We start from the raw sequence: 25205 nt of genomic DNA on the forward strand, positions 1-25205 counted from the left end.
GACATGGTGGCTCAGAGGGGAGAAGCTCTGCGGGCTTCCAGGGATGCTGGAAAGACGGCTGCGTTTCATGCCGCCCAAGAAGCAGTGGTTAAGAATTTAACATTTAAATATGATCAGGTTTTACCCCTTGCTGGAGGTGAAGTCTGGTTTTTGGCAATAAAAAAGGGCTTTAACAAGTCTCCATGACGGATTACGTTCAGGCCTTGCTAATGCATCTGTCATGTCAGCAGAGACTTGACGGGAGGCTAAGGCAATCCTTCTGGATGGGACGTTCTACCTCAAATGTCCTAGCCAGACTACTGAGGCTCTCTCTTCGTGATTAGATTTGGTCTTTGCCAATGCCTTAAGATCAGTTACTGCTGACCTACTCTAAACCCCTAGAAAGCCCCAAAACTCTTTTCACACTGAGAAAATGCACAGGGGATGCTCGCCCACAAAAAGGCGACTCTGTAAGCCTTCCACCATGACGTCACCACCACGTTTCCCAGCCCGGCTTTTTTTAATCACTCCAGCATTGCAGAATGCTCTCGCTGCACTGCAGCCTTCCTTAAACCAGTGGTTCTCAACGTTAGCCAGGCAGCAGAATCCCCTGGAGAGTTCGTCAAAGCACAGCTCACTGGGCCCCACCCACCCCCAGAGTCTGAGCTGACACATCTAGGAGGAGGCCAAGCATCTGCATTTCTTTTTTTTTTTTTAAGATTTTATTTATTTATTCATAAGAGACAGAGAGGCAGGGAGAGGGAGAAGCAGGCTTCCCGCCAAGCAGGGAGCCCGATATGGGGCTCGATCCCAGAACCCTGGGACTATGACCTGAGCCGAAGGCAGACGCTTAACCATCTGAGCCACCCAGGCGCCCAAGCATCTGCATTTCTGACGTGTTCCTGGGTGAGGCCCCTGTACCCACCATCACCTCGCCATCCCCCTACTTTCCCACAGCTAGAATGCTGGAAATGCTGTCACATTCACTTGGAATGCCATCTCCTCAATAATTCTACTCACACTGTGTAAAAATCCAGTGGTGACCAGGGGCAGTCCAAGTCTCCTCCCTTTTCCCCTGCCCTAGGCTTCTTCTGCCCTTATTCCCAAGGAGGGGTCAAAGGAAGGGTCAGAACATCCATTAGGGCGGGGTGTGGGGGGGCGGGTGTGCCAGACAACCCTGGTTGGCTTTCTCCTTTTGGCTCCCCTACCACCAGAGGGGGAGGTAGGAGGCACACACCCCAGCCAACTCTCCCTCTCCTCCTTTACAAAAGCAGCTGCTTCCCCGGGGGACCCCAGAAGGAAAGGCAGAGCTGGGCCAAGGCAGGATTCAGCATTCTTGAGGCCCCCTGCCTACTGACCAAATCAGCATCATCCTAAGAGCTGTCCACTTTGATTCCTGACACCTGTCCTCAAATACCAGTCACTTGCCAAAACCTTTCTCCCCTGTACTTCTGGGGGTCGTACCTTTTCTACCTTGTTTATAAGTCCTTTCCAATCTGTCCACCCCATGCCCTACTCTCTTCTGAATTGTACCCAGGAAGTACTCACCAAATATTTACTGAATTTAATTGAAACACACTCAGAGGTCAGAGAGTGCACGCTGCAGGTGTACCATTAGGAGAGCAAGAGTCGGAGAGATTATATATCAAGAGCATTTCATATTTGAGAAAGTTGTTTCCAATACCACACGCCCCTAAAAATGTACTTCAGGAGAAGGACATTCAGCCGCAGAGCAGAGGAGCTTTCGGAATCTGTAAATTTCCAAACTGCCTATTATTTCCAGGAGCATATTTTATAATACAATGTATTCAGCCTCCTAAAAACTCTTAAGAGTAAAACTAAAATTAACCTTGGGGAATAATACCGAAATTAGACTGATAGCCTTGATAATTTTTTTCCTTAGAAGCATGGCCCCTATTGAGTTTACATTGCCCCAAGAAAAATATAATAGCAATAGTATAGATTTGAGTTTTCCTTTACAGAGAACAAAAGATGACAACTCACCTTAGAACTAGTTGTAACATCACATCTTCACAATGTAAACCGATGAGAGTTCTAAATAATGCCAGGGACACCACACAGAGCTGGGAAGCAATAAACACACATTCTATTTCAGATACCGGAAGGACAGCTCTACTCCCCACAGATGGAAAGTAAATCAGAATTACAAAATAAAATGGCCTCTTTTTTTAGCAGCTTTGATAAAAACATGGTGCTGCCAGAGAGAATGTGTATTAAGACTTTTAGTTCTCCTACAGGATTTGACTAGGAAGCCTATGCCTAGAATTATGCCGTTACACAGAATTACCCTCCTACAAAATGCCTATGCTCTTATTTCCGACTTTTAAAGATCCACGTAAATGTGCCCCTGCAACTCTCCAATGCACGCACGCGCACACACACACACACACACGATCTCCTGCCTGGCACTTGTTCCCCCAAGTTATTTTCAAACACGACACTGGTTATTTACGAGACAGGGCTGACAGAAAATTGCATATGCCCTGGCCAGCTCCCCGCCTAGAATTCTTAGCCCCCCGCCTCAGCTCCTCTTGGCTCGTGTCTTGGCTTTGAGGCAAACATGCTCCTTGGTTCCATTTCCAGTAGTCCTGAGGGTGTGACAATATACTTTTCCAAGTTCAGTCAAAAACAAGAATTCTTTCAACCTCTAATTTCCAAAAATGAAAGATAAACAGCCAAACAGGGAAGATACCCAAAGGTGTATTATAAAATCATTGTGCGCTTTTGGGGGTAAGCTCTTTATCATATCATCAGACAAATTTTTTGCCCCAGGGAGAGAAAGTGCTAGTCTGTCTTCTGGGCAGGATGGACTTAAAACCTGGTCAACGGAATTCAGAATGGTGTCAAAATAATAACAGCTACAAGAAAAAAGGGGGGGAAGTAGAAAAAAGAATATTCCTCATTTATTCCCAAAACAAACTCTCCTGAAATTCGTTCTGAGTTATTAAAGCCCCTTCCTCTGGGGCTCTCCTTACCCGAAATGGGGTGTTGATTCGGCTCGTGAGAGTATCTAGGATGTGGACATTCTCGTGCTGGTGCAAGAGGATAAAACGGAGGAAGATCTCGAGTAGCGCTGGTTCGGAGATGCTACGCAGGAAGAGGTCCAGATACGCAGTTGTGGTCATGACCTCCTCCACAGTCACCTGGGACCAACGACACAGTGGGCACAGGTGAGCGTCCTCTCCGTGCTGTGACAAACGCCTCCCCCAAGGCCCCTGCCTCACCGCAGTGACCCCATCAAGGCAAGGACATGCCAACCCCCAGAGCCCGCTTCAGAGCCGTATCTGAAGCCTCTCACCTATTCACATCCCACAATGCCTCATGCTGCTTCCGCCCTTTAATTCAGTAAGGGAAAGGCAAAGACATAAAAAAGCAATTCAAGTGTTCTGACGACTCTAATCATCAAATGCAGTTCAAACACCATAAAGAGCTGAGTGTGTAACCATAAAGGGGAGAAAGAGATAATGGGAAGTATCTACATGGGCGGTAAAGGATTAATTAGAAAGCCCAGTATAACTGTGTCCTTAGTAGGCGTCCAAGCAATATTTATTGGACCTGCTATGTACAGGAGCTAGAAAACGTAAGAACACTTTTTCTGTCCAGGGAGATGGGTTCAGATATAGAATCTAATAAGCGAAATAATGACCTCATAAGTGGCAAATAAGAGGGACAGACACAAAGTACTGCAGATGTTTAGATAGGTTTCTGGAAAACTGCAAGTCAAATTTGTATAACATACATAAAGTGTTATTTATAAAGTGCAATAAGAGTTTACCGCTTATAAGGTAACTGACTTTTTTTTTTTTAATAATACAAATGAGTATTGTCTACGTGGTGCGAATTTCCTATGCAGTAGAATATGAGTCTTTCAGGGAAGAGAAGACTCTCAAGAGTCTGGTTTTTCGAAGTACCGAGGATTTGGTACTTAAATCTTTCAAATTTTAAACATTTTGATAGGGATTATTTTCAGAACTCATATATAATCCTTTGTCTTCCTAAAAGCAAATACAACACCTCTTGATGAACAGGGGTCATCCATGGCCTTACTGTCTGTAGAAGAGAAATACCCAACCTGGGAGGCATGAAAATCACCAGGGCAACAGCTCCAATCTCAGATTCCAACTGTATCCCCTAGAAATCTTGGAAATCTCCTCTGCCCTGAGTCTAATGCACTTGATGCTAAGTGAAACAGATGGTGATGCTTTTTGAGTGATTACATCTTCTGTTTTCCAGTTTTTCACTTCTTTCTTCCTTCCCTTCAAAGTGTTAACTATCATATTATCATACTGTGACTGGTCACTCCTTTTATAACATACTCCTCTTCTCTTTGTAATTTTCTGCCTTCAGAATCCACAAATCACCAGGCTAACCCATCCCAGAGTCCATAGTCTCTCATGGTTCATCTCCCCCTCCGATTTCCCCCCTTCAGTTTTCCCTTCCTTCCCCTAATGTCCTCCATGCTATTCCTATGTTCCACATACGAGTGAAACCATATGATAATTGTCTTTCTCTGCTTGACTTATTTCACTTAACATAATCCCCTCCAGTTCCATCCATGTCAATGCAAATGGTGGGTATTCATCCTTTCTGATGGCTGAGTAATAGTCCATTGTATATATGGACCACATCTTCTTTATCCATTTGTCTGCTGAAGGGGTATTAAGGAGGGCACGTGTTGCAATGAGCACTGGGTGTTATACGCAAACAATGAATCATGGATCACTACATCAAACACTACTGATGTACTGTACGGTGACTAACGTAACATTAAAAAGAAAAAAAAGAATCCACACATCAGTTTAGAAATCAGATCTCCAAATCTGCTCTATAGGTATAGATAGGCACCCTGTGGGTGCATCTGTACCTAAAGGCTTAAATTATTTTTACACATTTCTTGGGCCTTAGGTATGTTCCAGATAGAGGAGGTACAGGTGGATAAGAAACGACCAGATCAGTTTTGTCCATTTTCTTTATGCTAAGCAAGGCATGCCTACACAATACATGGGAACTCAGCCTCTCGGGGTTGGCAGCTCACCCCTGGCATGCACGCATCAGAGTGCAAACACTCTCCCCGTCCAGCTCAGCGCCCCTGCTTCGAGCCCTCAAAACATTCAACACACCGCTGTGTCATCTGACCAACTTTACAGAGCTCGCTGTGGCCCAAATAAAACAAAGGAAACAGGTAAGCCTCAACCACTTGGCAAATAAATGGCCTCGAGAAGAGTGCTTCTCACAGGCTGCCCCTGCTCCTGAAACCCACTGCTTCCATCCTTGCGTCTCCCGGTCTTCTCCAGTCCCACGCCCGCGGCACTCCTAATGCTGTCCCGGGACATACGCTACTGTTCGTGTTGTGCTCTAGGGCAACGCACGGGGTCTGGCACAGAGAAGGTGCTGAATATAACATTTCCTGAATAAGTGATAGCCCCCAAGGTCCTAGTGATTTACATTTGCCAGAGTGGAGCTTACTTTTTAATTCTTCTCTCTGGCCCTCTGTTCTGAGTGGGGACTTTTTTTTTATAAAAACGTATAGAATGACGGATGTCACCAACTATAGCTAAAGGGGAAACGATTGACAACACCACCAAACATACAGCTCCCTTAGCTCGCAGCCATTCCGCTGCTGCAATCTCGGAGTCCTGTAGCAGAAACTGAATCCAAAGTCACGCAGCAGAAGTCTAATTCCCTAACAATCCTGATGGCTAGGGGAAAAGTACCACTAGGCATTTCGAATGGGCCATGCACGCATGCAGTTTCTGCAGTACTGCATTTTCAACCTTACTGAGCACCGCTGAGCTGACACGTCCTGCAGAATTCCACGCGCTGCCTCTGCACCAATAATTCACCACCAGCTCTTCCCCCTTAAGTTACACATGACCTTAATAAGCTCAAAAGCACAGCAACAAACCCTTCAGAAGTCTCAGTCTTTGGGGGCTGACATGAAAGCAGGGCAGTAAGCATCTATTGTTTACTACTCTTAGGCTGGATAAATGAAAGATTTTATTATTATTATTATTATTATTATTATTATTATTTTTAGCAATCAAAGCTGTCATTTATAAGCTAAGAGGATTTAAGAAAAACACTTGGAGGGGCAGCATTTACATAACGTGGTATAAATACCAAAAACCCAATTCTATTAAGCATCGACTTGCAACCTCTTTATAAATCAAGGTCACCCTCATCTTAAACTAATACCCAGGCCAAGAAAATCTGGTTCCCTTCTCTTTCTGTCTCTTCCCTCCTCTATATTCGAGGAGCCCTCAGAAGCCTTTTATCCCAGAAAATCTTTTCCTGCCCCATTATCTTACTTTTCAGAATCTTCCTTTAATCCTCCAAATAGGCAACCTCCTTAACGAGGATGAGACCAGAGCCTAAGTATGATCGCTGGAAAGCTAATGCTGAACCACCAGGGGAAAGAAGCTCTGCCGCGTGGAATGCAAAACCAAAGCTGCCACTCATACTCCAAAACGGAAGTATTCGCCCAACAGGACAGCAGCATCCTCTTCGTGGTCCAACTATGAAGGACAATCAGTTGTTGGTGTACCTGAGACCTTTCGCCTTACAGATGACTGTCAGTATCCATTTCTCTTGTTCTGTAAGGAATTGCAGGTAGCTACAAATTTAGGTAGAAATACTAGTAGAATTAATAAATGAGGTTCTACCTTACTATCACATAAGACACAATAAAATTTAATTATATTTATAAAATTTAATACGCAAGCCTAGGAATGTTAATTCTAACTAAAGGCAGACCATAATGACAGCAATAACCTAAGGAAAACTCCTGCCCACAAACAAATAATTATCTTTGACAAGATAAACCACAAGCATGAACCTAAACAACGTATCTGGCAAGCTACCCTTCTGTGAGTAACTTTCCAGCCCCAGTTCTAGAATAGAATGTGAGCCCTGAATCGGGGACTTAATTCGACTTCTATCAAGACCGGTTGAGTCGATCCTTTGAAATCAACCCCTTACTTCACCCACCTTCTCCACCCTCCACTAGCCCTCACCTGGGTCCCCCTTCACGCCGAGCGCCTTCACCAGTCCCTTAAACTGGTGTTTTCAAACTAGAGTCTGACATCCGAAAGTGGAGAGTGAAACCAATGTATTGGTTCACCCCTGGTGTAGACCAGATTCAAACCGAAAATATTAGGGTACACTGCATGGAGTAGGTACTGTTTTGGGAAACTTCCGTGTGTCTGTTTTGTTCAAACTATATGTAATGCGATATATTACATATGCATGTGCCTCGTTATCTAGTCAGTAAAAAAATACAAACACACGCTCAAAAGCATAAGATAAATTTCTGGCTGTGCATTACGGTCAGAAACATCTGAAAAGCACTCCAGTACACGGCAATAACCAGACGAACCCACAAGCCTGTCTGCCATCCCCTCACCCTGGTTCCCGGCACCAATCCCACACTCCAGGCTCCGACCCAGCGTGGTCTGAGTCTGGAAGCAGTGTGTGTATGTACAGGTGGGATCAGGGCTCCCAACAGGACAGCAACTGAATTCATGGTCAATCCACTCCTTTCTATCTCAGCCTAAGAGCTCTAACTAGGCACTTTTTTTTTAATCAGTATCTCAAGCTTCTCCAGAAATGGGACAAAACAGAGTTTGTTTTCCTTTAAAAAGGGGATGGGTAGGAAGGGAGGAGTTGACACCATGTGTCAGGTTCTGCTTCTGTAATTCAAAACTCTCTCAGAAACGGAGGCCAGACCCAAGCCCAGGAATCACGGCCACCATCATGGCACAGCACATTAACTTAATGCCTAGCGTAGGAGTGAAATGGAGCATATAGACATTCTGACCTTTCGGTAATCAGCTTGAGTTGGGCAGTTCCATTTGCAGCTAAATTAGCACCAGAGTCCTCCCTGTAATGGCAGGTTTATGTGTGTGTCCTGAAAAACAAATTTCCCACCCGCTAATTGTTTTTCTGCGATCCAGTCACAGTGGAACAAACAGATGGGTCCTACCTTCTGTCGCTTAGGCAGGTGGCAGGGAGTGGGGTCAGGTGACTGTTGCAGCCTCTCCAAGTTAGAAGCCACCTTTTCTTGGCATCTCCTTCGAGGTAGGGAGAAAACTAGCTAAGCAGGGGCTCACCCAGGTCGTCTGTGAGCCCTCAGCCTCAGTGGCTCTCACTGGAGGGTGAGGGAACGGTGAGACCCAGCTGAACCCTGCCCACTTAAAGCAGCAGGGAGGAAGGGAACGATGAGGCTGGATCGCATGGAACAGGGAACACTGGCTAAGACCTGCCTGGGGCTGCCATCCAAGCCGGTGGCCAGGCAGCCAAGGGCAGCAGCGGGGTGCGCCCTCCACAGCCAGCTTCTTCCCTCCAAGGACACAGAGCACGAAGAACACACAAGTACAGAAGGGAAGACAGACACCCTCGTTCTCAGCGAGCAGCCCCACTGTTTCAGCCAAAAATTCAGGACAGAAGACGCTCAGTTATTCCAAGTCTGCAAAGAGTCTGCAGTGGATGAGTCAGGTCCCCTCCCTCCCGGCCCCTCCCGCCTCCCTTCTGCTCCTCGACCTCTAGGCCACACCCTTCGCTGACTCTGCCACAGGCAGGCTGGGGAGGTAAACAGAGGTGACATCCAAAGTCAGGACGTCTGGCTACTTATTCTTAAAATACTTGAGGAAGGAAGACATTAAAATGACGGCCACAGGGGCACCTGGGTGGCTCAGTCGTTAAGCGTCTGTCTTCCGCTCAGGTCATGATCCCAGGGTCCTGGGGTCGAGCCCCACTTCAGGCTCCCTGCTCTGCGGGAAGACTGCTTCTCCCTCTCCCGCTCCCCCTGCTTGTGTTCCCTCTCTCGCTGTGTCTCTCTCTGTGTCAAATAAATAAATAAAATCTTTAAAAATAATAATAATAAAGAAAATAAATAAATAAAATGACAGCCACCATGACATGAGCTACACATTTTAAGGAAAAATGTTAAAAATAAAGCCAGTGTCTCCCCTTTATTCTTTCTTCAAGGTATCTGTAACACATTAAATATATTAAATCAATTAAATATTTATTAATTCATTAAATGTAATACATTTCCTCTTGCCTATCATAAACCTCTCCAAGGAGCAGTCAGCAAATTATTTCTAAAACCTCCCTTCCTATGCTGTGTGTGTAATTTGTACCCTACTACTTCATTATAATAGAACTTACCAGAGTTCTATTCAACCTATGAGCCGTTACATTTGAATCTCGTCCAGTAGAATTTGGTTCCTGAAGTACTTCAAGTATCACATAAGACACGTATTTTCTACTATTTCAGAGTTTGGTTCTGAGGTCCAAGTTAACGGAGAAACTCTGGGGCGTTTCTGCTCAGAAGCAAAGATCTGAAGAGTCTCCCCAAGATCGCTCCATCCGTCCCTTGACTATTTACTAGTTGTTTCAGAAAGATTCCTCTCGGTTGCAGTCTGAGCAACCATAAAACCACATCACCGTCACTGGTCAGTCTCCGAGCACCTCCTGGGTAAGGAAGGACTCTCCCCAGCATATTGCTCCGGCTCTCGGAGTCCGCACAACCTCATGAGAATGGATGCCACCCGAGCACAAGGACACCTCCTGAATGAAAGGGCCCTGCGGTGCGCTGCCGGACGCCAAGGGAGGCTGCAGAAGCGGGCTCAGAAAGGAAGGGGCTGTGCTGCTGGGCAGCCAAACACAGAGAGGCACTGTCCCTTCTTCTGGACTCCGACAGACCCACCACCCCCTTTGGCAGCGCAGCTCAGGTCTTTCCAACCGGAAAGCATTCCTCACTGTAGAGGGAGACTCCACCCCCTGTCATTTCAAGTGTGCCTCACCCCGTGCTCACACAAAGAGGGGGCGAGAGGAAAATGCCACCTCCCAAACTCGACTGTCCTTCCTATTCTGGGATTCTTGTTAAACCCTTAGCCGCCTGTCTTCTAGGCTAAGTCCATTTCCTTTCTCAGTTTTCTTAACGCATTCTCCCGTCCTTTAGGATTGCATACTCACTGCAGAAACGACCGTGTCTGACCTACAGGGTGAATTCTCAAAGCACCTGGTACACGGGCAGGGACTCAAAGGGTAATCAATAAATGTGTCGAGATGGAAATCAGCAGCCCTGTTACTAATAAAAACACACGGTTTTTACAGCCCACGTTGGGGATGCCTTCATTAGCAAGGTGGTTAGATTCATTTGATAATACGTGAAAAGAAGAGAACAGTTTCCCTTTATTGCGAATAACATTTCATTGAAAATACAGAGCCCAACTCACGCCATGCTCTTGAATTACAGCAACCTTGAAAAGTGATCTACTGGGGGGAAAAAAGAAATGCTTCCTCGGTTTTCCCCCTAATTTCTCTTCCTGATTAGTAAGACAGTCCCATTGAATTCTGATGAGACTGACTTTAAAACCCAACAGCAGAGGGGAAATGGTTCATGGGCCCGAGTCTCAATCAGCAGCTCATTTAGAATGAAGTATTTGAGAACAATTTTAAGAAGGTCTGCCACCTCCCTCCTCATTCAGTCTGCCTGCTGGGTTAAAGGTATTATTGGGCCTGCAGTTTTATACACAGACCAATTTTCCTAGACACTAAAGACTATAAACAAAGGCAAGCCCTGATGACAAAAGACAGATTTCACTCCCGGCTTAGTTTCCATGAGCTGGAAACTCTTCAACACAATGCAAGACTGAGAAAATGCACAGGTGTCTGCCCAAATGAATTCAATCATTCTAGTCCTTCTGGTCCTTTTTCTCTGTTATCCCCAGCCTGCTCATGACCTGGCGCTGGCTAATCACAGGGTAAGAGGGCGCACAGGGGTGCGCGCCCTGTCAGAGGGATTCTGTCCCTACCTCCCCTGAAACCCAAGTCAGACATCAACATGGGGGACGAGGGAGAGCAGAAAAAAAGTTAGTGTGAGGCAAAAGAAAAGTAGGCCAAGAAGGTAAAATACACAAACGGTAAACCTCCTTTCTGTTTCCCTTCCTTTTCGGTTTTCTTACGACAATTGGAGAAACACTTGGCAGGGCATTTGTTGCTGATAAATGTTTAATGTGCTCCTAGGAGGGTGCAGGGAAAGAATAGAAGATTCACACCAACTTTCAGACCAGACCCTCCCTCCCCTCTCCACAACAGTTTCCAACACCGATACCACCTGGCTGCCTCAGATAGGGCGGGGCTTTGTGCGAGCTACTTTGTGCGGTTCCCTGTGTCGCGAGGGTGGGACCCTTCCTATCTTTCCGTAATTCCGATGCTTAAGCGCTGAGTCCTCCAGGACAGCATTATCTCCCTTGTGCACTTGTTGAAGCTCAAAAGGAAGAAAGAAATCTAATTTCCCATTTCAAATCCAAAGTAAACGTAAGCTTAATTTATAACCCTAATTCTCTTCTACTGTGGCAGAGAAGTGACATGAAGTACCACAGAGATGTGGGAGAGGAGGAGGCTTTATAGTATCTTACAACTGATTCAGACTCTAAAAAGCTGACTGTGTGTGTTGAGACAATGAATACAGTTTAGTCTCCTAACTTCTGGCTTCTTTCTCCAACTCCATCTCCCCTCTTGGCCCCTCAGCAGGGCATACTTCTGCAGTGTACAACAGGTGCGGCCACACAGCTGCCCACGGAAGAATAACAGAAAGTTCCAGGTCCCCACCCACAGAAACGGAATTCTGTTAACATACAAGAAACCTGGAGGGCGCCTGGGTGGCTCAGTCGGTTAAGCGACTGCCTTCGGCTCAGGTCATGATCCTGGAGTCCCTGGATCGAGTCCCGCATCGGGCTCCCTGCTCGGCGGGGGGTCTGCTTCTCCCTCTGACCCTCCCCCTCTTGCGCATGCTCTCTCTCTCTCTCTCTCTAATAAATAAAATCTTAAAAAAAAAGAAATAAGGGAAGACACTTGGAGGTTTGTGGCAGTCACTTCTAATTGCCCTCCCCTCCTGTATCAGTCTCCCTTTCTTACTTGGGAATGAACCTTAACTCTCTAGCTAAAAAACTACAGTTCCCTCCTACCTTTGCATCTAGGTATGGCTGTACCTGTCTTGGCCAGTAAGGTGTGAACAGAACTGGTGTATGGAATAAAAAAAGGAACTCAAAAGGGAGTTTTCTGTCACATGAAGGGAGTTTTCTGTTATCTACAGCTAAACCTTATACACAAACTGATACAGTGTGTTCTCTAAACAGAAGACGAATTGCTTTTTAAGTAAATTGCTATAGCCCGCTCATACCAGCATTTAGAACAGTGCCTCGCATACACTGGGTGTTCAAAATGTATTTGTTGAGTGAATGAATGAATAATGAAGGTTTTATATCAAAAGAAGACCAACTAACACCGCCATGATCAGGCTGAAATGCAGCGACGAGACTAATCTCATAGCCCATTCTCCAAATAATCCTCCCAAACATGAGAACAGCATTTTTCAAAATTTTCTTAACCGGGACCCATCCTAAGAATGGTATTTTACAATAATATATGATATTTACTGTTACTAAGTACAAGGCACTCTGATATTTTCTATTTTATTGTTTTTTAAGTGCTAACTGCAACCTACCAAACCGAACTGGTGACTCATTACTATGACAAGACTCAGTGTTTGAAAACTGTTTAATATATATATAATACTTATCTGTTAATTTTTCTGTTAACTAATAAACGAGTAAGAGCCAACACTAAAGTCTGATTTTTTTTTTTAAAGATTTTATTTATTTGACAGAGAGAGACACAGCGAGAGAGGGAACACAAGCAGGGGGAGTGGGAGAGGGAGAAGCAGGCTTCCCACTGAGCGGGGAGCCCGATGCGGGGCTCGATCCCAGGACCCTGGGATCATGACCTGAGCCGAAGGCAGACGCTTAACGACTGAGCCACCCAGGTGCCCATAAAGTCTGATCTTTTTTAATTAAAAATCTAAAATATTCACAATTTCATAGAAAGAAACAGTGGTAGGAAAAACCAAAACACTGTGCCTATTTTGTTTGACATTTTTAAACAGTAGTTAAATACCACCACTGATGTCTTGGGGTCTCTACAACACAAAGCAAATATTGAATCTGCACTGGGAAGATCTGCCTGGGACCTAGGAGATGCTGAGAGCTGGCTGGCTGGCCTGTGCCCCTCCTGGACCCACTCCTGCTTTCCATGCCACACGCGCAAAGGGCGGGTGTCCTCTCGCGGCACTCACCCAGCGCTCCAACCTTGGTCTACTCTGGGTGGTTAAGTATTGGTGTGAGCTGTTCTTTCTCTCAGCTAACTAGGGAATCGAAAATGCGCTTCCCTTCTAAGCCGGATTCTCAAAGTCTACAGATACTAATTTAAGGAAGCAAAAGGCAGCAGGGGGTAGTAGAAAAGGGACCCCAGTGGGAATGTCAAACACTTGCATTTTAATCCTTGGAATCTGGTGACCTTGGGCAAGTCGAGCAATCTTTTGGCATCCCCACTGCTCCCGCTTGTAAAGCAAGCAGGTGCCCCTGACCCACAGTGTAATCCAGCAGAGCCAATTTGCATATGTCGATGAAGAAGGCCAATGATGAGATGTGGTGAAAGCTTCTGTGCAAAGTGCCTTCCTCCACAGATTTTAGAGAGAACGCAAGGTGAGGTTCTACAAGATAATAGAAAAGCACTTTGGAACAGTTAGAGGACTGCCTAATGTAAATACAAAGCCACCACATAAGCATTCTGTGGATAATCAAATGTTAAGGCACTGAAAAAAAACCACCTGTTTCATATCCTCTCTTCCTCTCACAAATATTAAGCTCACAGTCTCTGAATATTTCTTTTCGAATCATGAGCATTAGGGTGCTCAGCTGTGAAATGATAGCACTGAACCAGATGACCTACCCTCTCAGTTCCAAAACCCTGAGATTCTTTGATTTCACGTCAGTGACATGAGACAAGAGCTAATTTCTGTTCTTTGCCTTGGTAATTTTACCTCCCAGCACAAGCAACACATCACCCTATTCTAATGTAGTGATGAGGGTGCTAGCCACGTCCTTCTGATACATTTATTTAACCAACCGCGTGTCTACGGCGTGCTTGTCACGTGTACAGTAAACTAGCAGCTGAGGACACATAAAAGAAGTACAAGAAACATCCTGTCCCTTGTGGCAATTCCAGTGTCCGGCTGGCGAAACTCCGGCGCCGAACCCAGTGGGAGGCTGCGTGGAGCCAGCGAGCGGCAGTTGGGAGACAGGAGAAATCGGGGTGTGCCTCGAAGCGGGGCTTGAGCCCAGTACGGGGACAGTATGGGGACAGATGAATACATTCTGCACAGACTGACATGACGGAGAAAGAATAATCCAGCAGGAACACGGCAGATAAGAACAGAGGACAACGAAGGCACTGCTCTGACCTCAGGTCTGCATTTGACCACCACGGGGGAAGGAAGGTTAACAAGCAGGACGGGACAGAGGAGGAGGGGTTTTCAGAAACAAGGGAGGGAGTCTGTTTTATCTTCTGCAGGTAACAGGCACCCCTTATGGGCTCTTCAACATGCCAATGCCATCGCAACCACCCCTATTTGTAGGTTTTTGGAATATGAATCACTGCTTCCAAATCTCTAGAATTTAGAAAGGTTGAATTCCTATCAAGCTGGCAGAGAAAACTGATCCGAGTGTTTCCTCCCACATGCAGGATCACCCAGCAGAGTCCTTCTAGCCTCTCTGCCTCCCTCACTATCGCCTCCCCCAGGAGAGGAGGAGGAGCTTGTCATTCCGAGGAGCTTGTCCCTTCCTCCCTCTCTTCTGGGAGCCAGACCGCCTGCAGGAAGTCCACATTCTTCTCTGCTCCTCCCACCACACCTTCTATGTTGTGTCTGGCACGTCTGTCCAGTCCTGGGGGTCGCTATTAGGCAATCTTCTTTTTGTTTTTTAAGGATTTATTTATTTATTTTAGAGAAAAAGCACCAGCAGGAGAGGCAGGGGGAGGGGAAGAGAGAACCTCAAGTAGACTCCATGCCCAGAGCAGAGCCTGGGGGAGGGCTCAATCTCACGACCCTGAGACCACGACCTGAGCCGAAACCAAGAGTCAGACACTTAACCGACTGAGCCACCCCGGCGCCCCGATATTAGGCAATCTTACCCACAGCTATAAACCCTATGTTCCAGCGTCAGTTTTATTGATAACAAAGGCCCTACTTTGATCTTCTGTCTCCCTCACTTATAGTTCTCAACTTGTCAGAACTCAGATGGGGAAGAAAGCCCTTTACACCTCAATTAGATCAGACGGACTTTTCTGAGACTGCGTAACCTCAGCTATGCACATGCAGTTTCCATTGATCCATGTAAACGCTTTAGACTCCAGGGCTTAGGTGAAATGGCACTGTAACTCCAGACACAGCCAACCTATGGGAAATGACAACAGCGGTCCCAAAACAAACTTATGGCATCACACAGGCAGTCCTAACAGGGAACTCAGGACAGCAACTCAAAATTGATGGCTGCTGTATATGGGCCCCCAGCACCGTGAGGTGCCCCCGCCTCCATCCTGGCATCTCCTCGGCTTCTCGATGGTCCAGCCCATACAGAGTATGGCCGACACCCACACCACCCCCCAGCACCAGGTGTGACTTACACTCAAGTAATCCCCACAAACGCATTCCCCCTTCTTCCCTCCTAACCCCCTTCCACATGGTTTATTTTTTTAAGATTTTATTTATTTTTTTGAGAGAGAGCATGGGGGCGGGCAAGGGAAGCAGGCTCCCCGCTGAGCAGGGAGCTTGACTTGGGGCTCGATCCCAGGACCCCGGGATCATGACCCTGAGCCGAAGGCAGACACTTAACCGACTGAGCCACCCAGGTGCCCCATCCACACTCTTTTTTTTTTTATTTTTTAAAGATTTTATTTATTTATTTGAGAGAGAGAGAATGAGAGAGAGAGAACACCTGAGAGGGGATAGGGTCAGAGGACGAAGCAGACTCCCTGCCGAGCAGGAAGCCCGATGCGGGACTCGATCCCGGGACTCCAGGATCATGACCTGAGCCGAAGGCAGTCGCTCAACCAACTGAGCCACCCAGGCGCCCCACACTCTTTAAATAAAGATCTATATTCTATCCTCTCTGAAATAAACAAGCAAGCTATACACAAGATGAATGATCAGTGAAATTAACTCTTCTAGGGAGCAACTACATTTTAAAGGGATTAATGTGTGATGAGACTAAATGATAGCATGTTGATTAGGTGAGGATTGAAAATTCTGAGTACACCTTTCCCAGCTGGAGCCTCTGTCAACACCCCTTCCCATCCCATTCTCAGCCCCCGTGAAGGACAACTGGACACACCGGCCATGGGTTACTTATATCTCAGGCGCCATTTCCAAAGGAGGAAAGAAATTATTTAATTTTATAATTATCATTATTACTGTTATTAATAGTATTTCCAGAAATAGCTAGCATTTGTGGAGTCCCAGCTCTTGTGCCACGGATTATGGTGCTTCATATACGTTATCTGGGTTCATTCAATTTGGCCTTGCAAAGTAGGCATCAGGGTCCTCATTTCACAGATAAGAAACATGAGGCTCATAGACTTGCCCCCCAAAGTACACAGTAAGTGGCAGAGACCAGATTCACCAGAGACCAGGTCTGCTGGCTACCAAATTTCATGCTCTTTGTACTATTTTGAGGAGAAGCCACGATAAGAATTCTAACGACTCCTTGGCATTCTTGTCCCCTGCCCTCTAAAAACTGAGCAAAAATACTTCGAAATTGAATAGTTGTATCAACCATGTGGGGTGATTAAGGTCAAAGACACTATCTCCCATTATAAAAGTTGGGTTATGGCATCTTGGAGGATTTATACCCACCCCTGCCCTTTTACCACGCCATCCTTCCTCCAACTCGTTCAGCTGTGTTTCTCAGAAGCCAGCTGGCTCCCAGTCACAGGTCAGAACTTCATTCCCGAAAACAGCTTCTCCGAAGAACTCACCGAGCACCTTACTCCTGGGAACCATCAAAAGAGCTAAAATTGATCGTTGAGCCAACAAGAGAGGGAGAAATGTTCTTAAGAGAAAAAAAAAAGACGTGAAACACCAACTTTCCTACTGTCACTGGACATGGGCCAACAATATAGAAGCAACACCTAAGATGAGGTCAATTATAATAATACATTAAACTGCCACTCACAAAAGCATTAACTTTTGGCCCTCGCGGCTCCTGCCTATCTCAGAAAGTACCATTCCTCAGACCTCGATCATACACCAAAACTGACCCCACCAGCACCAGCTGGGGTTGCAAAAATGGAGTCTTGTAGATACAGCGACGACCTCAGTACAATCCCAATACAGTACAACTTCTGGCCCCAAGGAGAACAATGGTTTTCAAATACAGATCTCCAATGTTCAACTTGATTTGGAATCCAATGATTCAAAGGCATCATATAGCAGTGGTTCTCAGCCCTGTATCTATGTTAGAATCACCTGGGGAGCTTTTTAAAAATACCCATGTTCACACCCCATCTGTCCAGGTAAGTTAGAATCTCCAGGGCTGGGGTCAGGCCCCCCCGTTGATTCTGATGTGCACCAGTGTGAAGACCCCTGTCCCAAGCACGCCTACACTATGCAGGTGCTAAGATGCCATTTAAGATATTTCAGCTAATGGAGTAACAAAGGTAAAAACAAAATGAAACAAAAACATAAACACAAACAAGCAACTGAAAAAAAAAAAAAAAACCTGTTTTTTGCTGAGCGGTAGGTACTCCGTAAAAAGGCTGACAATCACATTCCTTCCAAAGCAAACTCTGGCCCAGGAGGTAAAGTAGCATTTCAGATCACAGGGCAAGTCAGTGGTGAGACCCCCACCCTGTGTTGCCCACGCAGTCATCAAATTATCCTGCTTGAGCAATGCCATCTTCTGCCACCTGCCACATGAAGTAAGTATTGTGCAGAGCTTGAGAAAAGATTTAAAACTTCTATCAGAGGAAACAAAGGAGTGATTTGGAAGCTTCCAAAAACTTCACTTATCCAAGTAGATAAAATATGGTACATTACTGAATTAGTTAATTGTCCAAATGAGTACTAGAGAATTTCCCAAGAATGAAAGCTGGATTTGACTAATTCCCAACTATTATGGGAAGATCCATTATAGAAGACTCAATGTTTTGAATTAATGAGAAGAATCCAAGTAGTGGTTGAAAAAACAGGTGGCTATCCTACCCACTTCCTTACCCTCCTTCTGCCATTTAAAAAGGGGAGAAGAAGCATGGTCAACACCCTGCCCTGCTTTTAGCAGTGTGAGGTACAAAGTGATCCTAACAGCATTCTGGGCTTCTAACCTCACTCTCATGATATGAATAAAGGGTTCGATGGGAGAATCTGCAGATTAACTAAAAATGCCATTCCTTTCTTCCTTTTAAAGGAGGGCCACCAAAAAATTAAACCCAAGAGCCTCTTCTTGGATCCACTAGATGGTGCAAGCTCTCCTTTGAGAGCAGACTTACCAAGAGGAGAAACTCAAGCAGGACATCAAAAATTAATATGGGCGCACCCAAGCAGCCCCTGATTACACAGGAGCCTTGAGAGAAAGGGGATTTGCTCTCAAAGAAATCTATTTTGCAATTAACAAAAGCATAAGGAAAATTTTTTCTGAATTCTGCACTGGGAGCTCAGGAGTTAACTTCCACCAGGGAAGGAATTATGGAACTAAGATTTACTTCCAAGGGGGATAATGGAAAGAGATGACGATACTGTAGCTTCTAGCCCTGCAGTTCTGGTTTTGGTCCAAGCTCGGCCAGTAATCAGCTGTGTGAGCCTGAGCAAGTCACTTAACCTCTCTGATCTTCAACATCTTTATCCGAAAAATGAGGAGTTGGGACTAGACTATCTCTGGGATTATGTCTAGTACTAAAATTCTGTGAGTGTATATAACATACTATGTTCCTATCTCCAATTCAATCTCTCCGTTTAGATTTGGGAAGACCTTCACACACAAAGGCTATCCTTCATGAAATCCATCCAGTCTGTGAAATTTGTTTAAACTGAGATGTTATTAATTCATTTACTGACAAGCATTTCTAGAATGCCTACTGGGTGCTGAGTATTGGGCTGACACCTGTCCAGGGAATAAGGACACGGAGACAAAGGAGTTCCTCACCTTCGCTCCACATAGAGCTCCTCTATAAATTGAAATTGAACACATTTCAGAGTTATAAACTTCATAAATTCTGACAGACAGAATGCTATCATCAAAGAAAAAAAAAACTGGACAGCTAAATCTACTAGTTCTTTTAAAGCACGTATCACAAATGTAAATATCACACATGCTTGGGCGCCTGGGTGGCTCAGTTGGTTAAGCGACTGCCTTCAGCTCAGGTCATGATCCTGGAGTCCCGGGATCGAGTCCCGCATCGGGCTCCCTGCTCAGCAGGGAGTCTGCTTCGTCCTCTGACCCTATCCCCTCTCATGTGTTCTCTCTCTCTCTCATTCTCTCTCTCTCAAATAAATAAATAAAATCTTTAAAAAAAAAAAATATCACACATGCTTATCCAGAGAGTTGAATGTCTTGATAAATAACCATGAAAATGATATATTGCCAATTATTTTTAACTTGATAGGTATCTCCTAGGCAACTCTAGCCAAAAACAATAAAGAAAAGTTCTCTCATGGGCGCCTGGGTGGCTCAGTTGGTTAAGCGACTGCCTTCGGCTCAGGTCATGATCCTGGAGTCCCGGGATCCAGTCCCACATCGGGCTCCCTGCTCAGCAGGGAGTCTGCTTCTCCCTCTGACCCTCCTCCCTCTCATGCTCTCTATCGCTCATTCTCTCTCTCGCAAATAAATAAAATCTTAAAAAAAAAAGAACTCTCATTTTGGACACTGTCAATTCTGGATGTGGACAGCACATTTTAAATATGAATCTTAGAGCCATCACTGATTCCTGAGTAATATTTTTTTATTCATTTTCCTTCTGCTTCTTTCTAGAAAATTCCATATCTTCCTTTATGTTGTTCCAGCAATATCTGTCTCAAATCTGGTCATTCCTGGACTTCCGCAACAAATAAGAGGTATCTCACTTTCAGCAAAAGCCATGTCTGGCCAAGCCTAAACACCCCTCCCCTCAAGCACCTCAGTCTTTTCCCAACTCCCAACAGCCCCTACTACTTAATCTCTCCTGACCTTTCTCCTCTCTCTCCCTCACATTTGCTTCACCCACACATCACGACCTAGTCACCATATCTATGTTCATGCATTCACTTACTCAGAAAACAGCAAAATACCTGTATGGACAAGGCAGTGGGCTAGAGATGCTGCTGTAATATTTGTACGATAAATGGACATATAAATAAATACTAAATAAATAAAAAGTCTCTACTCTCATGAAGTCTGTCACCTGGTAAGAGAGGTAAGACACAGTAAACCCATAATGATCATACAAAGTAACCTTTCAGTGCCACATGAGTGATACCAACGAAACTCTAAAGATGTGAAGAGTGATTGCCTACGCCTGGCTTGATCAGGAAGACTTTCGGAAGAAGTGGCATGTGGTCGCAACATTGGGGGATGAGAAATATTTAGGTAAGTATAGATGGAACAGAAAGGTATCTCAAGGAGAGGAAAGGCATAAGCACAAGTGATCAAGTGGAAATCCAGTTCATACATGGTCCAAGAGAGCTGGAGTAGTCAGTCTATGGACAGGGAGATGGGAGGAAGTTCAGGGGTAGCCTGGGAAAAGATTCAAATAACTGGGCTCTGCCAATTCTAGCCTTGGAGTTATTTTTCCTACTACTCTGATGCCTACGGTTCTCTGCCTATTCCCTCCTGGAAATATGCCAAATTTTATAAATTACAGATTAATGAAAGAGCTACCTGGTGATCTAAAACTATGATTCTCCAACAAGTACCTAATAAGAACTAAAAAAGTAATAACAGAATTAACACACACCAAGCACTAACTCTGTGCCAGGCAACACAGTAAAATATCAACTCATTGAATCCTCACAGGTCCTGTAAGAGTCCTATTAATGTCATTCCCCATTTTACAAAGGAGGAAACCAGCTCAGAGAAGTCAAAAGTGCTGCCCAAGGGCACAGAGCTGGCAGGTGGTGGGACTGGGGTATCGACCCTGGCAGCCTGACTCTAAAGCTCACATCATATTAAATCCTTCGCAAAGAACTTAGCCACTGGATACCACTGCATCTAGCTTTATGCAATGAATAAATGTGCCTTCCTCTTTGCTCTCTCTTTCAAGTCTGTTTACTCCAGCCAGCATTTTTGTTTGTTTTTTTGTTTTGGCACAGCATTAGACTCAGCGAGATAAAGACAGGGACACCCCCAGGACACAATGAGGATGGCTTTGGGCCGTGGATCCCATTGCCAGGTCACTATTTGCTCTGTTAATATGCAAAACGAGAGCAAAGATTTGGGTCTCCCTTCACCTCATAGTATGGCCTAGGTCTCGGCTTACCACGTGACTTACCTGGAGCCTCCATGCCTACAAATGATTCGAAGACACAGTGGTTCCATAGGCTGGAAACTTAGCACTAGACCTCAGATATTAATTATAAGATTTTCTTTAGAAAAAAAAAAGAAAAGTGAATGGCCCAATAGCTTCTATTATAATCTAGTCCTACATTCTCAAGAGGCTTTCCACAACAAATACGAGACATTTCATTATGTTCCACAGCTGATCCACAAGGGATACCTCTGGGATAAACAATTTACTCTCTTCAGCTTTTCTATATATTGATGAAGGGAAAAGTGTATTTGTATATGGATCTCAACGCCTGTGTGCATCATCTTTCCACTTAATAACCTAGAATATGAGAAGTGAAAAAAAAGCAATAATGGTTACAGTGAAATGAAGAAAATCTGCCAACACCATCTCTGCTGTGTAACCTCTAGTTACAGGGAGCTCTCACTTCCCCTTCTACCCACAGCACCAGGGCATCTGGGGGGACCCAGTTGGCGGACAACGATGATGCCTTATAAGATACTGTAATGTACATGACATCAGTGTGTGGCCAGTTGTCCTACTGCCAAGCTGACCACATTTCCATTTGAAAGGAGTTTTTGTGGTGCTGATATCACTGTACACATATCTTCACAGTATTACACAAGAGAGCAGAGTTGATTTCACTGTATAAATAATGGCACTTGTCCAACATCCTGAACAATGGGAGGTACTTCTCACAATGGAACACTATCCACACACTGGGGAGCAGAAACGCATTCTTAGAACCCATACACAAGAACTCAACAATGTCCTTTCATTACTCACCTTTAGATGCTACGACTACGAAGTCTGTAAATGATGCAAGTATTTTGACTTACGCTATCTGCTTTGATGGCTAAAACAGCTCCAGAGGGAGGCAGGAGAGACTGTGTCCCCTTCTGAATGCCTTGCTCATTTGGGACAGCTTCACGGCTTCCCAAAGCACTGTTCTCTACCTCCTCATCCGATGCTCACCAGTCTTGGCTGGCTGCTGGCATGGGGATTACCATGGATGAGAAAACGGGATCCTTAACCAGGGGAAGCCCCCTGACATTACACATAAAACAGGGACCCATATCTTCATATTCCTCGTCCAGTGAAAGAGCACAAGTAGCCAACGTGCGAGCAGAAGGGCCGAGATCAGTACCATCACCCAGCGTGGTCCATGGAGCACCCGGCTGCTGGCTAACAGGGAAAGTGTCAGCCCTACCTATTAAATCAGATCCTGCGACTCAGGACTTTGAGAATGACTGTCTTTGCACATTTACGCTTGGGCATCTCTGGCACTGAGAATCAGAATAAGCAGGAAAAGAATTCTAGGTACAACTGGGTTGACATCACATTCTGAGACAAAGAAGGAAAGAGTAAATCCAAAAGTTTGGCTGTCTATAAGATGAGATGAAAATGTGTAAAGGAACAATAAGAATAGGATCTAAAATCAAAACACCAGTGACTAAAAACGGTACAAGATTCCCTGTCCGGTAATACCCAGTGTCATGTGAAGGATGTCTCATTTCAGAGACCCAACTGGTGGAGTTAATAGGTGATATGTGTGTAGTACTAAGTACCAGACACAACAGGCACTTTAAATACAGTGCCTCACTTATTCTTCCCAAGAGCCCACTAAGGTAGGTACTGTTTTATCCATATGTAACATACACACATAGACGAAGGTACTTGCCACAGTCACGTTGCTAGTTAAGTAGCAAAGAGCCAGGGGACGCCTGGGTGGCTCAGTCGGTTAAGCGTCTGCCTTCGGCTCAGGTCATGATCCCAGGGTCCTGGGATCGAGTCCCGCATCAGGCTCCCTGCTCCATGGGGAGCCTGCTTCTCCCTCTGCCTCTGCCTCTCTATCTCTCATGAATAAATAAATAAAATCTAAAAAAAAAAAAAAAAAAGTAGCAAAGAGCCAGAACTCAAACTAAGGTCTCTCTGGCCTCAAGACCCATTCTTTGCAATGTTAAGCTAGACTGCTTCCCCAAATTGTGTTAATCAAATATAATGCATTAATTGAATGTATTAGATGGCACACCCTCACCTTCGGTTTTCGATTAATAAATCAAGGATTTCCCAGCCAAGGCCTCTCATAAGTGCCACTAAAACCCTCCAGGTCTATTTAACGGCTGCCTCTCGTCGGATAGAGCAATTATTAATTGAGGCTGTCTGAAGCTGGCCTGCTTGCTATGACTGCTTCAGTCCGAGTTCCAGAACACTACTTCCGATCCGTGTCACATAGCTGCAGGCCCACGACAGGACGGGCCTTTTAATTACCTCATTCACCTGCCACTACTGACAGACCACAGCGGTCCCTACGCCTGGCCTCTCGGCTCCCGCGGCACCCTCCTGTTTAAATCCAGGGTGACCCTGCCACTCCCAGCCCAGCTCCTCAGTCACACCTGGATCACCAGCATCAGGCAGGGAGCACAGGGAGCTTCATGACAGAAGCTGGAGATGGCAGCAGGTGCATGAAGTGCTCCCGCTGAGCTCAAGCATGCGCAGCACGCGGCTTCCCCCGCTGCCAGATGGCCCTGAGGAGACTACCTGCCTCCCTGCCCGGGTGCCACTGGAGTCTGCCTCAGGCTGTGGGGCAAGAACAGCAGCTTCTAGAAGGAGTGACCTCATTTCTCTAGGACATCCCTGAGACCCCTTCACTTCACACCAGACCGGCGGTCCGTGGGCCAGGTGGGTGCACAGGTAGGCTTTCAGCATGGTGGAGGACAGAATCATTTGAAGTGCCTGGTTTACTCCAGGCATGGTAAGAAACAAAGTTCCATATGAATAAGTATAGCTCAACATCATTACAAGAAGAGGAATAAGCAACTAGAGGGAAAAAAAAAACAACACAGGGCTGGGGGCTGTGGACAGGATACTATTCCAGAGCCTTTAGTGATTGGACACTCGGATCAATAATGTAGAGAATGGGTTTTAAAAAGCAAATTACTGGGATGCCTGGGTGGCTCAGTCGGTTAAGCGTCTGCATTCAGCTCAGGTCATGATCCCAGGGTCCTGGGATCGAGCCCCGCATCGGGCTCCTTGCTCAGCGGGAAGCCTGCTTCTCCCTCTCCCCCTCCCCCTGCTTGTGTTCCCTCTCTCACTGTGTCTCTCTCTGTCAAAAAAATAAATAAAATCTTTAAAAAAAATAATCAGTGGGCGCCTGGGTGGCTCAGTCGTTAAGCGTCTGCCTTCGGCTCAGGTCATGATCCCAGAGTCCTGGGATTGAGCCCCGCATCGGGCTCCCTGCTCCGCGGGAAGCCTGCTTCTCCCTCTCCCATTCCCCTTGCTTGTGTTCCCTCTCTCGCTGTGTCTCTCTCTGTCAAATAAATAAATAAAATCTTTAAAATAAATAAATAAATAAATAAAAAATAAAAAAAATAATCAGTATATTAATTGTCATAAAGTTGGTGCGTAAAATGTCCTTAAGACAAACATGGAGGGCGCCTGGGTGGCTCAGTCGGTTAAGCGTCTGCCTTCAGCTCAGGTCATGATCCCAGGGTCCTGGAATCGAGCCCCGCATAGGGCTCCCTGTTCCGAGGGGAGTCTGCTTCCCCCTCTCCCTCTGCCTGCCGCTCCCCCTGCTTGTGCTCGCTCTCTCTCTCTCTGACAAATAAAAATAAAATAAATAAATAAAAAGCAAATTACTGAAATGCAAAAGTAGAAACATGAAATGGAGAGACCAAACTATTATCCCACTTCAGTTTTTCATATGGTTCACCCCAGAGCTGGAACCTAGTTCAGAGCTCCATAACTCCAGGGGAACTGTAACAGATTTAGCAAAGAACCACCACATTTGAGACATAAAACCTCAAAATTCCAGGGCCAAGAGGGCATCC

At 45.5% G+C, this 25205-nt stretch overlaps 1 protein-coding gene across 2 annotated transcripts in view; it reads right to left on the reverse strand.

The window, feature by feature from the left end:
* FHIP1A (FHF complex subunit HOOK interacting protein 1A) overlaps window positions 1-25205 on the reverse strand; it is a 226759-nt gene that overhangs the window by 29167 nt on the left and 172387 nt on the right. For both annotated transcript variants that reach the window (XM_081811766.1, XM_081811767.1), the window contains exons 7-8: window positions 2976-3143; window positions 1984-2063 (exon numbers count right to left, since the gene is read on the reverse strand). In XM_081811766.1, coding sequence (XP_081667892.1) covers window positions 1984-2063; window positions 2976-3143 — 248 coding nt within the window. The remainder of the gene's footprint in view (window positions 1-1983; window positions 2064-2975; window positions 3144-25205) is intronic.

Source organism: Leptonychotes weddellii, chromosome 2 (assembly GCF_054177405.1).
Source record: "Leptonychotes weddellii isolate Sample4059 chromosome 2, ASM5417740v2, whole genome shotgun sequence".
NCBI classification, from domain to species: Eukaryota; Metazoa; Chordata; class Mammalia; order Carnivora; family Phocidae; genus Leptonychotes; species Leptonychotes weddellii.